This window comes from Pseudorasbora parva, chromosome 4 (genome assembly GCF_024679245.1).
Source record: "Pseudorasbora parva isolate DD20220531a chromosome 4, ASM2467924v1, whole genome shotgun sequence".
Lineage (NCBI taxonomy): Eukaryota > Metazoa > Chordata > Actinopteri > Cypriniformes > Gobionidae > Pseudorasbora > Pseudorasbora parva.
In genome coordinates, this window is record NC_090175.1 from 3607993 (window position 1) to 3623753 (window position 15761).

Sequence of the window (15761 nt, forward strand, 5' to 3'; positions counted from 1 at the left end):
ATGCAGGCTCAGCATATATTTGTGTGTTAAAATTATGATTTTAGTCATCTTATGTTCCAGAACACAACCCAGTAAGGTCATAGATCAGGTTATGGTAAGTTAAGATAACAGTTTGAGGATTCTGGTTGTTTCAAATCCAATATTTACAAGGACCATAATCTTACTCTATTTGTCCACTTACAGAGGCTGTCTGAAATCACACCCTATACCCTCATTTTCAGGCTGAACCTTATGACAGACATGTAGATGACAAAAATGAAAAATCTGTGATAAAGTAGCATCATTAATGTATCTAAATCCAAGTAACAGTTATAAAACTAAAGTGGAGGGACATTCGAACTGGAGCTGACCTTGGGTAAAATTGCTGGCAATGGGATGTTTTAGTTCTTCACAGATATTAAACATATTTATGCACAATAGCAAATTGATATTCTATTTGCTTGCTATTATTTTTCACACAATATGTTGGATGTTAGATAGGTACAAAATCATGATTAACTAGAGGATGGTGAAGGGTTATGCTATAACAGGCTTGTTTGGTGATTGATTAATACAGGTAAATGATGAATCATTTAATATTATGCCACTCCTTTGTGTGTGTGTGTGTGTGTGTGTGTGTGTACTGATCTTAAGATATATTTTGGGGGTTTACATATTTTTTAGGAATTACATTTTATATATCTTTCTAGATGTCTTTCTAGATCTAATCTTTGACATTGTTTCTTGTTATTTGAAAGTTACGAAAAATGCTTTTCAGCTGTTAGAAACTGACAAAAAAACTGTATTGTGTTTACAGCAATGGTGGACCAATGATTTATTCTTTTTTATCTACTGTAATAAATGTAATATTTCCTTTATTTTGTGCACAAGTTCCATAGATGTTGTATGATTAATGAATCTCTAATTAATCTAAAAAGTTCATTAAAATATGAAGGTTTCATACACTAATGAGTGTGTTTCTCAAGAGGAAGGAGGGATGAACAAGGATGCAGTTTGCTCTTGAGCCATCAAGAAAATTGTTTCAAAAACTCTCAATGTTTTTATGAAACTGTACTAGAGATGTTGTATTCTGATCAAATGGGCGTAAATAAGGCGTAAGTAGGTAAATAACACTGTAAAAAGTTGTTTAAAAATATGAAAGAAACTGAATTTTCCAAAACTGGTTTCAGTACAAAAATACACAGAATCAAGCGAGCACACTTCATTAAATAGCATGCTAAAATAATACTAAAAAAGCTATTGTGATTGTCCAATTACCTGCAGGGAGCACTCAAGAAGTTGTTCTGACCACTAGGACTTTAGATAGACATCATTGTTAAATGACCTGTTCACAGTGTCTAATAACAGGTAGAATGAGAATCTGACTGTATAGAGCTGGGCATGTGACCTCAATGTTTAGGCACATTTTATTTTACTATAGTTACAATGACAATGATTGCAACAACATATTTCATTAAGAACAGAACTAACAAGCTTAAAAAAAAAAAATAGTGGTTTTAAGAGTGTTGTTAATGTGATTATTAATAATCATGATAAGAGTTTTGTTTTGTTCCCTTCACAGTTTAGTGTAGAAAGACTGAGCATAAGACTGAAAGATGATCTACATTATCATTGTCTATTTGCTCAAATATTTCTCATCTGCAGTCCAACAGAATTATAATCTGAGGGCCACTAATCAAAAGAGAAACGAAAAATAAATATTTCAAATATATATATAAATAAAACTAAGAACTAAAACACAGAAAGGTTTCATACGAGTCACTGCTTCAATGCTGAACATCAGTAAAGGTTCATTTTCAGAGAAACAAGAAATGTCAGAGACAATTTTGCTGCAATCAAACAGAGGAAGAGATTTGTGTAAATTTGAGAAGGGATTTTAAAGTTTCCTAACGTTGAAATGAGCTGGGATTTAATTGTACAGTTTTCATGAGGATTTCTTTCTGCTACACAGATGAGATTGCATACATCATGATTGCTTGTGATGGATAGTTATGATCATGGGAAGAACTCAAAAGACACAAAAAAAGTGTGTTCAAAAGATGAGTCTTCAAAATACACAGCTCTGCACACTTTGAATGTCTCCCTTATCTAACACACATGATTCAGATCATCAGCTCATTAGGTGAGAGCTCCATGAATTCAACTAGGGGTGCATCTCAATCAGGTCCATAGTTCAGTATCAGGGCACTGATCAGGGAGTCGGCTAGCCTAGAAATCTAGAAGCACTCTAGAGACAGCAAATCTAATCTGCCCGCGAGTGTCATCTAGCAACTCTCAATACCCTTCTGAGCTGTAAAAGCCAAACTCGGGGCTTAACATAAATGACGGCCGAGTTGCGTTTGCGTGCTTCTAGTAAACACAGAAACTGGCGAACGGCGGTCTTTCGAATCAGCTTTGACCGCGACTCTGGAAGACTTGGAGTTAAGCTTTTCTCTGAGAAAAGAACAAAGAACGGCACTGAAGTCATTCTTCGGACACGGCAAATGTTTAATCGATCAACAAGCTTTGTTTCACCTTCGTTGCTCTGGTTGGTTATCCCGCCCCTCAGATTGAGCCAAGGCTGGACTGGGGCTAAAATCCGGCTCTGGCATACCCGGCCCATCCGGCCCATGAGTTCCCCGTGAGTGTTTTTGCTGGGGTTGGGGCCTTAAATTGGAGTATAGAAATAAAACTAGGACAAGGACAAATAATGATAGATATTATCGAATTTGCTGCAAATGCTGATAAACTTAATATTGCTTTTTTTGTCACACAGAAATGCCCTTGGCAGTAAAGCACTGATGATTTTGAGCTAGGATGCAGTAAAGTAAATTTACTTCTTTTAAATGCTGTCATCATCATTTACTCACTCTCGTGTCTTTCCAAACCTGTCTGACTTCTGTGAAACACAAAAGAAGATGTTTTGAAGAATGTTGGCAACCAACCCATTTGGGTTAGGCTACCCTTTGAATATTGTATGAACAAAAAAACCAGACTCAAATTATTTTATTTTATGCTACACAGAAATAAATTCATTTAGGTTTGGAATGACATTAGGGTGAGCAAATGATCACATTTTTGGGTTGAACAATCATATTTTTCAAGAGTTAACAGTAAGACACTGATATCTATCTTTCATGACGCTATTAAATTTCATTAAATCTATTAAAAAAAAAGTGAATTCAACTTTTAAAGAGGAAAAAAAGCTTTGTCCTTTATTCATGGGATCCAGACTTTTAAGCTGTGTTATAGACTATAGTTTAACTGTAGGCCAGTTTCATTTAAATGTAAGATCATGGTAGTCACCGGGTAAAAAACAGACTGTACAAACCCTGCTCCTCATTATATGGCTATATGGTTTCTAAAATATATAAAACATATAATAAACTATTATATTTGTAAGTAAAAAAAAATGTAAACACCTGTAGAAAATATGAAAACAGCCTCTATAAAAGTGATTTATATTCTGCAATATTAAAGTAATATAGCAACATTTTTAATAAATGTTTCTTCCAAAACACCATATTTCTTCGCTGTTAGCTGCAATGTAAATTGTGGTTGTGCTAAAGTGAACCGTTTGTGTGTGTTGCCGTTTTTTACCTCGTCATGAACACATGCTCGCGGCTGTTTTCAGCTGATTCAACACAGAACCTGTTATGTTTCCATATCACACGATTGTATACATTTCGGAGTCAAAGTGCCGTATAGAGCAGCATTTAAACGTAGCATACGTTCGTCAGCGGCTGCGACTGCGCTGTGCAGATATTCGCCTTTTGCAGTTCCATGCGCTCAAATACTGATAAATAAATACATAGAAAAATAGCGCCTAATATGGAGGGGAGGTCTCTCTCGCTTCGGCTTGTCAATTCAGAAGACAAACCAATGGGCCGCTGTCGCTGCATATTGTCAGTGGTACCAAAAAAAAAAAAAAAAAACACTACCGGCCCCAAAGTGTGTCGATTACCAGTCCAGCCCTCAGATTGAGCCGTCAATGGGGAGTTTCCAGACCAAACATCTTGATGTGGGTCTGGCTTGTCAGGCTAGGAGTCAGCCCTTAAAATGGCCATCTCAATCACAAAATCCTTCCAGTGCAATGAAACGTTCGTGACATGCGATACAAACCATTACATAAGTATATGTCAGCATAAACATACATTGCTAGAAAGGTAATGAACATAATCTATATGTAACAAGCTTTAAAAAACAACAACAACAACAACAAAAAACAGTTCTGCTGTTGTTTATAAATACCAGTAGTGATGTTGTACAGTGAGAAAGTTGTCATGTCTTTAGGAATAGTCAACAGTGTCCCAATAATGAGCCAGTGCCATTACTGTCCTTACCAGTGTCTGAAATCATAGACACAATATACCGGTTTACAACCTAGGAAGCCATGGCACTGATTGAGACCAATCACGCTCCAGAGATTTGCATCGGCTGAGAGATGTGCTCTGTTTTTATGCTGCTTCCCTCCTGGTTGGTAAGCAGGTACAGCTGGGAGAGCAATCAGGCTACCTGAGAGAGTGGAGAGTGGGAGGAGCCAAAGCCGAGCAGCATACACAAAATAACAGAACCAGGCAGTTATCACAAAATATACATCTTTGGACGTAACAATTCTTTATAATTTTCGTTTATTTGTTTTTAAACTAACAACTACAACATTTCCCGTGGGATTACATGAGATAAGTTAACTAGAACAACATTATACATTTGATCTGTGTATACACCGCCCTGAAAAAAATCAAGTCTTTAAAGAAAGTGTGCCATCTCTACATACAGAAATTATTCCTTTTATAAGTGAAAGATGATCAGACCAGCAGATTATACCTCGTGAACATCAACATGTTTTATTCTTGAAAATCACACTGTCTAGGTCACTATAAAGTTTACTCTATTCTTCTGCCAGTTGAACTCCAACTTACTTTAATGTCTTTAGAGAGAAATTAATTAAATCTGACACTCTGACTGCATTGTAGTATAAAAAAAACACATTAGCACAGTTCAGAATAAGAATAGGAGATTTTTGACAGTCTAGTTACAGTGATTTGTACTTGAGACTCGGATTCGGCCTCAGACTTGGTTTCGAGACCATATTTTAATGGTCTTGGTCTTGGTCTTGTCATGGAATCGTGGGCATTTGGACTCGGTATTGATTCATACTCAAATAGGACTCCCATTCAAAATATTCAATGTTAATATTTCTTTAAAGCTACACTGTGTAACTTTTTTAGTTTATTCTCAGCTAAAAACTTAGCTATTTACTTCTTTCAAGTAATAAAGTATTCTCGTAAGTTTATAATATACCATTGAAAATACATATGGGTGAGGGGTTCGAATGCCGGTCGCCATGTTGCCCCTCCATCTTGAAAGTACAGTAGCCAAAGAGGGACATACCCGTAAATTCAAGCTTCGCCTTTCGCGTTTTAACACTCGATGGCACCGTGTCAAATGTGAAGAGGGGGAATGCTTGAGACTGCTATATACTGACAAATTAAATAACTGCAAATTTTAATAGTTCCCTTTCAGTCGGTCACTTCGACGTACGTCGGAAAGACCAACGAATTGGGGATCACCTCTGGGAGCCCCTATCAGCTTCGAGATATAGAAGTCTTTTTCAGGATGTCTTTCCACCCGTGCGTTTCTGGATGCGGTTGTTCCCTGTCGCCCGCTGACGGTCACAAGCGCTGTATCACGTGCCTGGGCTTACAGCGCGCTGAGGCGGCGTTTGTGGATAGTCATGTTCCTGCAGTGAGAACACGAGCTATCTCGCCGCTTAGGTCGAGACTCGCCTACCTCCGGGAAGGCGGAGTCCCCCTACCCATAGCTCGATTTAGGTCTATTCCTGCCCAGCAGAATAGACCTACTTTGACAGATGGCCGGGGTGACCTGAGGATCACGGTTAGGGCAAACCCATCGAGTAAGCCTCCACGGGATCCGGAGGTTTCGGTCGGCCCCTCTGGGTGTCTGATGGTGTCCTTTGGGGCACCCGCGGACAAACAGATGTCAATCGCTGCATCGGAGGGGGAGCTTCAGTCCTCTGGGGATGAAGATTCGGCTGTACTGCCTCCCTCTGGGAGAGTGGCAATGGTCGAGTCAGACCCGGAGTTGACCGCTCTCCCGGGCCGCCGAAAAAGAAACGAAGTCGAAGTCGAAATGGAAGCCATGTTAATCTTGGACTAAATCGGCCACCGTAGGAGTTCAGACGAAATCGGAATTGAGAGGAACAGAAACTAATATTCACTGGATGGTCACATAACTTTTCACCGCTAGATGGGGGAAAATATTACACAGTGGAGCTTTAAATTGATATTTGACACGTCCAATGATGTGTGATTTTCTTAAGCGTAACTGCGCAAAATTAACGCAAAGGTAGCAGGACTCAGGTCCGCAAGGATGTAATGTGGAGCGAGCCTCTAGCTCTTAACTACGTGTGAAAATGTCTGCAACATCATCTGTTATTCAGTTTTTTATAATTTTTAAATATTGCTCTACCAACCCTTTGATACTGTGGCAAGAGTGCCAGAAATGTTGTGACAATAATTTTATTTATGTGCACAAAACACCAACATCTTTGTTTGTTGCTGTATTTCAAAAGTTTTTTTTTAAAGGCACACACACACACACACCAAACATCTAAAAAAATAAAATATAACAACACCATCCATCTTTATCTCTTCTTCGGTTGCTTTAATGGCACTGGAAATTAAATGATTCCTTCTATCCATGTTTTTAAACTGTTCTAGATAACTAAACTTCAACCACTGACATTATATATATATATATATATATATATATATATATATATATATATAGAGAGAGAGAGAGAGAGAGAGAGAGAGAGAGAGAGAGAGAGAGAGAGAGAGAGAGAGAGAGAGAGACCATATGGGGACTCTCCATAGGCGTAATGGTTTTTATACTGTACAGACCATATTTTCTATCCCCCTACACTGCCCCTGCCCCTAAACCTACCCATCACAGGAAACATTCTGCATTATTTCTAAAAAAAAAAAAAACTCATCCTATACGATTTATAAGCATTTTGAAAAGTGGGGACATGGGTAATGTCCTCATATTACACCCTCGCCTTGTAATACCTGTGTCATTATATACATTTGTGTCCTCATATGTAACAAAAACATGCCCACACACATCCACACATTAAAATATTCTCCTGTTCATGACATCATGAGACACACACATTCATATGTTCTCCTGTGTATGTACTGCACAAATGAAGCCGGTCATCACTTGTGTTTGTAATTTGTTCATGTGAGCTACAGTTTCTCATTAGATTTTTGAAACATAGCAGTAGTTAGTCATGTTTCTTGCAGGAGTAGCTGGAAGCTTCCGTCATTGTGCTGAAACAGGATCTGGACATGTGACCTCATGAAACAAACTTGTAAAACTCGTGATGAACACAACCAGGTAAGTACAGAAATTAATCAATGCATCATATGTGTGTGTGTGTGTGTGTGTGTGTGTGTGTGTGTGTGTGTGTGTGTGTGTGTAATTAACAGGAAGAAATATGTCTTGCCTGGGTCAGGTGACACGTGATAACCTTTATCTGAATCACTCATCCTGAATCTGAACAATGAAGATGCAATGTGAGAAAGTAAATGTGATTAACCATGTGCATAGATTTATTGAAGAAAACCAGTAACCCAGTGTTACACAGTGCAGTTATTAGAGACATTTTCAACCGATCTGACAATTAAAACTTATTTTCACTGCTGAAACCTAATGAAGTCAGATTGATTCAGTCATAAAAAATTAGATCACATTAAGCAAAGTAAAAAAGCAATACAAATACAATCAGAGAGAAACTGACAAAATAGAGAATAATGACAATATTAAACGTTACTATAATGCCATGGTAGCCAAAAACAGAAGAACACTTTTTAAAGAAGTGTTACGTTTACATATTTTTTGCATTTGGCAGACACTTTTCAAAATTACATTGCATCCAAAATATACTGGACCGAAATAAAAAAATAATACACTTTGGATTTTTTAAACCAGTATATTGTGTATTAACCTGAGCAAAGGTCACACAAAATTGTCAGAAAGTTTAACAGGGCTTGATTAATGGGTTAACTACCAGAAAAGTAAGAGTAAAACATAAAGGCTTATCCAAATGTGTGTGATGTCTCTGTGGTTCCTTAAAGCAGCACTTGGCAACTTTTGCTCTCGGGGTCCCCCTACATGTAGGTCGGGGTCCCCCTACATCTTACGACAGTAGTTGAGGACATTATTTTTTCCAAACTGCAGTTTGGAAAAAATAATGTCCTCAACTACTGTCGTAAGATCTGTCCTCCTACAACAGGGGATGCCATCGCGCGTGCATTTGTTGACATGACAGCCCTGATAGCCCTGAACTAGTAATGCACGGGTCGTCTCATAACCCGCGGACCCCGTATGTCTATTTAATGGTCGTGGGTGCGCGGCGGGTTGTACAAATATATACAGTGGTGCGGGGCGGGCCAAATAACTTCATAAAAGCGTCCCGCGGGTCGGTGCAGCGCTAACAGTTCCCCTGAGCACTGCAGGAGGACTTCACATGCAGGTGTTCTTCTGGCGGCGCGTGTGAAATGTCTTCATCCCAGGTACAGTCAGTGGCAGATGTTTCAGCATGTCATATGAATATCATTTCATGGGTTTTATTTTTTTCAAACGCCAAATAATCACGATGCTCACGTTTACAAGCCAGCGTCATTATAGTAGTCTATTGGTTAGCGTTTTCCAGAATCTATAAGATACTTCAGTTCAATGTTTGAGTGGTAGCTCACCGTAACAAGCAGGACCGCATCGGTCGGGCACGCCTCCTTCAGCTCACGCCGACGAGCAAACGCTGGTCACATGTTGATCCTCATCCTGCCTTTAAATCACATCACTTTCTCGTTTCCTCTTATTGCTTTCCTCCAACAAAACCTTTTCTTTCTTATTTGTCTGTGCTGCTTCGGACATGACTATATTATCCGACGAACAAAGTTGGGCTCGCACGTCCGAATGTAAGGAAGTGTGTGTGTTGGTGGAAGTGACGTATATGCCGTAAAGCTGTCGAATTTTGTAGTTCTTTTTGTTCTCGGGTTACTACACGAAAACCAAAGTTTAAAAGTACGATTAAAAACGATACAGACCCCATCAGGCTATGGCAGACGTGTCATTCAACCTATTGTAAGTCAATGTCTCATCACAAGAGTCTTAAAAAATATATTATGAAGGTTGAAAAGTTACCTAGTGCTGCTTTAAAGGAAGCTGTTAAATCAGACCAGAGACACTGCAGAATCATTGTAAAAGCCAAATCCAGCATAGAGGGGTTCAGTGAATGTGGTGTTGATTGTGTGTAAGTGTGTGAGTGTGTGTGTGTCAGAGACGCTGTAGAAGGACAGAGTGCCGGCCAACCAGTCCAGATACACTCCTACTCTATTGGATAAAGATGAAGAGGGAGGGATCTTTGTGCTGTTAGCCTTATTATTGTGCCAGGAAGCGTACGTCGTATCACAACAGTAAAGATTCCATGACCTTTCATTGAGTCCAAACCGACAGTCAATCCCACCTTTCCGGTTGATCCTTTTATATGTCACTGCTATATGACCCCATCCTCTCAATTCAACCTCCCAGTAACAGCGTCCAGTCAGACTCTGTCCACACAGAACCTGCTCATAATTCTCAAATCTCTCTGGATGTTCAGGATACGACTGTGGCTCTTTCACACATGTAGCCTTTCTGTTCTCCTCAGACAGAATGAGATGAGTGTTTGCTGTGTTTGGATCCAGTGTGAGATCACAGGCATCTAAACACAAGAAAAGAGATCACATCATCTATGAGAGAGGTTCTCAGCTCTGGCTCTCAGGATCCACTTTCCTGCAAAGTCTACCTATAACCATGATTAAACTCACCTACCTATAACTTTAAAGTAATCCTGAAGACCTTAATTAGTGCTGGAGCTAAACTCTGCAGGAAAGTGGATCTCGAGGGCCAGAGTTTAGAACCCCTGATATATAACATAATTAAATATGCAGGTGCGTGTGTGAACTGGTAAACCCTACGTTATGGGGACAAAATGTCCCCACAAAGATGGCAATATCCAAAATCCTTGTGGGGACATTTTTTGGTCCCCATGAGGAAAACATCTTATAAATCATACTGAATGAGGTTTTTTTTTTTTTTGAGAAAGTAAAAATGCAAAATGTTTCCTGTGATGGGTAGGGTTAGGGGCAGGGGCAGTGTAGGGGGATAGAAATACGGTTTGTACAGTATAAAAGGCATTACGCCTATGGAAAGTCCCCATAAAACATGGAAACACAACGTGTGTGTGTGTGTGTGTGTGTGTGTGTGTGTGTGTGTGTGTGTGTGTGTGTGTGTGTGGACTTACATTTTCTCAGTCCTGGTGTAATCCTGAAATCGTCTCCATGATCCAAACTGAATGAAAAACATCAAATAAATAAAATAAATCTGTAATGAGAAATGCACTATGCACAATGCATCTACATCTACTCACACAGACTAGTTTAAATTACACGGATGTGAGCTCATGCATTTTATATATGAGATGAGGACATGGCTGCAGCAAATCAGGCCCCAACCAGCACGTCCAGTGCAAGTAGGTTTTGAACATTTAATTTTATAACATAATTTTGTCTATCCTTTATATTGAAGAGACCTTTTTGAAAGATATTGGTATACATGTGTCCTTTTTGAGCACTTGATTTAACTGAGACTCGTTTGAGGGTCTGTTGTGTCCACTGTTGTGAGAATTATTGCGATATTGAGGTGTTTATTTTTAGTTCGACTTAAAAAAATAAACACACATCACACCTCAACTGTTTCTTGTTTTTTCACTGACTTGTCTTTTAAGTGTTGAGGGCTAGTGCATCCTTGAGCCTAAATTCAGTTAGAGTAAAATAATTAAGTACACTGTAAAAATTAAAAAAAATATATTAAAAAAATTATGTAAAGATTATTTAGAAAAAAAGTTACCTGGTTGCCTTAAAATTTTGAGTTCATTGAAATAAAAAAATTGAGTTAATACAATATACATTTTTGAGAATCGACAAACTTTATTCAAATATTATCAAAATATCTTGTAAGCGTATTGGGTAATTGTGTGTTTTATTTCTGCTGACACAGTGAAACATGCCAAATAGTGCTATTTTAATGATTTATCAAATTCTACTCAAGTGGTATTGATAAAAGCAACTTGTAATGGAGTCATTTTATTACTGTAAGGTATCTCTGCTTTTAGTTAAGTATGGTTTTCAGGTACTCTTTTCACCTCTGTGAATAATGTTATACCCCCCCCTCCCACACACACACACACACACACGCCCCCACCCCCCGGACACACACACACACACACACACACACACACACACAAACACACAAAACAGATATTTAAAAATAAATGAATGAAACTAGTCCATTAGAGTGAATATGATTTCACCAAGGACAACATGGTTCTGGATCAACATCTTTGTTAATCCTGGAACAATATTCCAATCAAACAAACTGATTTTAAAGACATGTTTACAAATTATGTTATGTTTAGGTTTACAACCGGGTTTCTACATCAGTGCAGGGACGTGATTAGGACTGTGTTCAGACAGGAAAGCAAAATATGCTGATCCAGGAACATGTCTTCTTGGCAAAAGCACAGCATGATGTGGTTGCCTTCTTAGGTGATCCTAACTTCTTCCCAAGAAGTACACACACACACACATATACATACACACACACACACACACACACATACATATATACATATATATATGTATCTTTCCACATACTTGAGTATCTCCAGTTTATAATTTGGATGGTTGAGTTTGTCATTTAGCAGCTCTTCTCCTGATTGTCTTGGGTGATTGTAGCTCAGATCCAGCTCTCTCAAGTGTGAGGGGTTTAAACTCAGAGCTGAAGACAAATAACCACAGCCTTCCTCTCTCACCATACAACCAGACAACCTACAGACACACAGACAGTAAACATCAATCATTTTAAAGAATGGACCACTAAATATTAAATGATCAACACATTTATCTCAAACCTCAGCATCTCCAGCTGACAGTTTGGACTCTTCAGTCCATCAGAGAGTAGCTTCACTCCTGAATCCTGTAGGTCATTGTTACTCAGGTCCAGCTCTCTCAGGACACAGTTTGAGGATTTTAGAGCTGATGACATAATTTCACAATCCTGAGCAGTGAGATTACAGCCAGCAAGACTGAAATAGAACAAAACATATCCACAACTGGTATTTCAATATCAGCTTAATTATTGTGGACAAGTCATTACATTATATCATTACATAAGTCATGACATTATTAAAATAAGCAAAAGCATCTTTTGTACAACATTGTACAACAACATCATCAACAACACCAACAACAACACCAACATAAAGGTCAATTAAGAAATAACTAGACACATGATTAAATACTCACAGAGCTTTTCTGCAGTTAACCACAGCTGGTATCAGCCTTCTTCTACCCTCATCTGATGTGTTGTATTTCTTGAGGTCCAGCTCATCCAGCACCTCATCTGACATCTGAAGCATGTAGGCGATTGTTGAGCAGTGAGCAGGAGAGAGTTTCTTCTCTAAGTGTTGGTCTGATTTCACAAACTCCTCAATCTCTCTGGACAGAGTCTGATCTTTCACTTCCAGCAGACAGAGGAACAGATTGATGGATCTTTCAGTGGAGAGTTCATGTCCATCTTTGATATTCTCTTTAATGTACTGTGTGGTTCTCCTGATGCTCTCTGAGCTGTTCTCTGTGTGTGTCAGTAGATCCTGTAAGAGTCTCTGATTGGACTCCAGTGAGATGCCCAGCAGGAACCGCAGGAACAGATCCAGATGTCCATTCTCACTCTCAAGGGATTTATCTACTGCATCCCTATGCAGATTATGCACTAGATCGAAAAACTGCAATGTGTCAACATTTTTCATTACATAATGGTAAAACAAATAGAAAGCAGCAAGAAACTCCTGGACGCTCAGATGAATGAAGCTGTAGACTTTCTTCTGATGAATCACAGATTCCTCCTTAAAGATTTCAGTGCAGATCCCAGAATACACTGAGGCGTCTGTGACGTCTATGCCGCTCTCTCTCAGGTCCTCCTCATAGAACATCACATTGCCCTTCATCAGCTGTTTGAAAGCCACTTCAGCAAGTTTCACAATCACTTCTCTGTTGGACTGCAGCAGTTTCTCTTGATCTCTCTCTTCATACTTCTGATTCCTCATGTTGATCTGAATCAGCAGGAAGTGGATGTACATTTCAGTCAGAGTTTGAGGGATTTCTGCAATCAGATCTTCTTTCGGGAGCTTTTGAAGCACAGTGGATGAGATCCAGCAGAAGACGGGTATGTGGCACATGATGTGGAGGCTTCTTGCTCTTCTTATGTGTGAGATGATTCTGCTGGCTTGATGCTCATCACTGATTCTCTTCCTGAAATATTCCTCCTTCTGAGGCTCATTGAATCCCTGAATCTCTGTCAGACGGTGGATGTATTTGGAGGGGATCTGATTGGCTGCTGCTAGTCTGGAGGTTATCCAGATGAGAGCAGAGGGAAGCAGCTCTCCTTTCATGAGGTTTGACATCAACACACCCACGGATGACGTCTCAGTAATATCAGAAACATTCGGAGCATCTGAAAACATCAGTGTGATTCTGCTTTCATCCAGACCATCAAAGATAAACACAACTTTACACTCCTCATAAATCTTTGAGTCCAGATCTTGAAGTTCAGGATGAAAGTCCAGCAGAAGTCTGTGAAGACTGTACGGATGATCTCGGATCAAATTCAGCTCTCGAAATGGAAGCACAAACATGAAATCTACATCCTGATTGGCTTTTCCCTCGGCCCAGTCCAGAATGAACTTCTGCACAGAGACGGTTTTTCCGATTCCAGCTATGCCTTTGGTAAGAACAGTCTTGATTTGGTCTTTTTCCTCACATCCTGGTTCAGGTGAGGCTTTAAAGATGTCATTGCAGTCGATTGGAGTGTCTTGTGAGTGTTGTGTTCTGGCTGTTTTCGCCATCTGTAAAACCTCATGTTCTTCATTCACTCCTTCTCTCTCTCCCTCTATGATGTAGAGCTGTGTGTAAATCCTGTTCAGCAGGGTTTCATTCTCTTGAAGTTTGTTTCCCTCAAATAATCTTTCATACTTGTCCTTCATGCTGGTTTTGTGCTGGTTTTTGACTCTCTGCAGGTCTCCAGTCTCCAGTGTGTGTGGCTGCAGGTCTGCTTCAGTTTTGTTTTGCCAGATGTGGGTCAGAGAGTGAGAATGGTATGTTGAACACGGCACAGATCTGATCAGCTCATGTTTCTTCATCCTGCTGAAAAAGAGTTGAAGCAAAATAAAAACAATGACATTGATTACAATTGCAGCATGTTTCACTTGGCATTAACATGCATCCTGTATCCAGATTGTCCACATATACAATGAAAAGACAAGTGTAAACACTTCTGTGATGGGAATGTTAGGGTGTACTCACATTAGGCAATCTGAACCGTAAGCCTGAACCCTGGCCCACTTGAAGAGGCAGGCTTGGGCAGGGATCGATTAGTCTGAGGCTGTTTCATCTGATGCCTAATAATACAAGATCTGACACCTGACTTTGTTTTTTCTGAGACCTAAAGCCTTTCAGACTGAGGCATGATGCCTTTTCATCATATGACTGAGGTTTTAGGATGTCCTAAAATATACACAATAGCTAAGGCTTGGTACAAGGCAACCATCTATAGTGTGAGTCTATAGTGTGAGGACACCCTTATTCAATGTGTATGTCTTGATCTTGATCCGGATCTTAGAGTAATAGAGTAAGTCTAAATACAGCCAAATACTGTTGGAGACTATAAGATATATTAATTACCAGACATGCTATTGGTGTAAATTAGTAAGTACAAGTTTGTACTAACGGAGGTTCAGAGGTCACTGGTCCATTACTGAGTCCAATGAGTCGCCCAATGGATGCATCACTCTTCATAGACACAATGCTGGGTTCTGCAGACTTTGATCTCGGTCTCTTCCTCCTGCTGATGCTAAATAAACAAAACAGCATTTCACATCACTAGCAATGCAGAATAACTTAAATGAACCTTAGATTTACATTTGTTCATTTATAACACTTATATCCAAAGAGATTTACAAATGCGGAATACAACAAAGTGATTCATCATAAAGGCCCAATATACTTCCCAGCAATATCAAATTAACTGGTGTGACATTTTGAACAAAATCTGGCCAAAACAACGGTGCTTTGAAGTTTGTTTCGGTTATGTAAAATAGAAAAATAGCCTTTGAACAGCCATTGGTCCATAAGAATCACATAATATGTGGGTCTACAATAGTTCAGACATGAGAAAAAAATGGATGGAGACACCGAATTTCAGAGCTGCAAACATATTCACATCCCTAAGCAAACATATGTAACTGATTTTTTGTCACCACACATTTTGTTGGGTGTTTGTTGTGTTACTGAGAGCATAACATGCATCAGATCATAAAAAAAATTGTATATTAAGTTTAACAGCATGTAAACTGTGAAACTGAACTGTGCAGAGCACACATTCTGATGCCTAAATTGTGTTCTTAATTATGAATGGGTCAAACGTGTTTGCAAAATGGCCTGAATCCACATGAATTAGTTTGGACGGCTCTCTCTCACTGAATTGTCTAAAGCACTTTCTCAGTATGTAAAATAAACAGACAGTATTGAGAGGACCAGTAGTGCTTTTCAGTAGTATGGATGTCTGACGATTGTTTTGCTTTTTGCAGTTTCAGA

At 39.2% G+C, this 15761-nt stretch overlaps 1 protein-coding gene across 1 annotated transcript in view; it reads right to left on the reverse strand.

Annotated features, from left to right (window-relative positions):
* Window positions 1-8248: 8248 nt before the first annotated feature.
* Window positions 8249-15761, reverse strand: part of LOC137073718 (uncharacterized) — a 53260-nt gene continuing 45747 nt past the window's right edge. Inside the window, exons 10-15 of the mRNA XM_067442422.1 lie at window positions 14896-15018; window positions 12417-14312; window positions 12023-12196; window positions 11766-11939; window positions 10355-10401; window positions 8249-9772 (exon numbers count right to left, since the gene is read on the reverse strand). Coding sequence (XP_067298523.1) covers window positions 9243-9772; window positions 10355-10401; window positions 11766-11939; window positions 12023-12196; window positions 12417-14312; window positions 14896-15018 — 2944 coding nt within the window. The 3' untranslated portion in view covers window positions 8249-9242. The remainder of the gene's footprint in view (window positions 9773-10354; window positions 10402-11765; window positions 11940-12022; window positions 12197-12416; window positions 14313-14895; window positions 15019-15761) is intronic.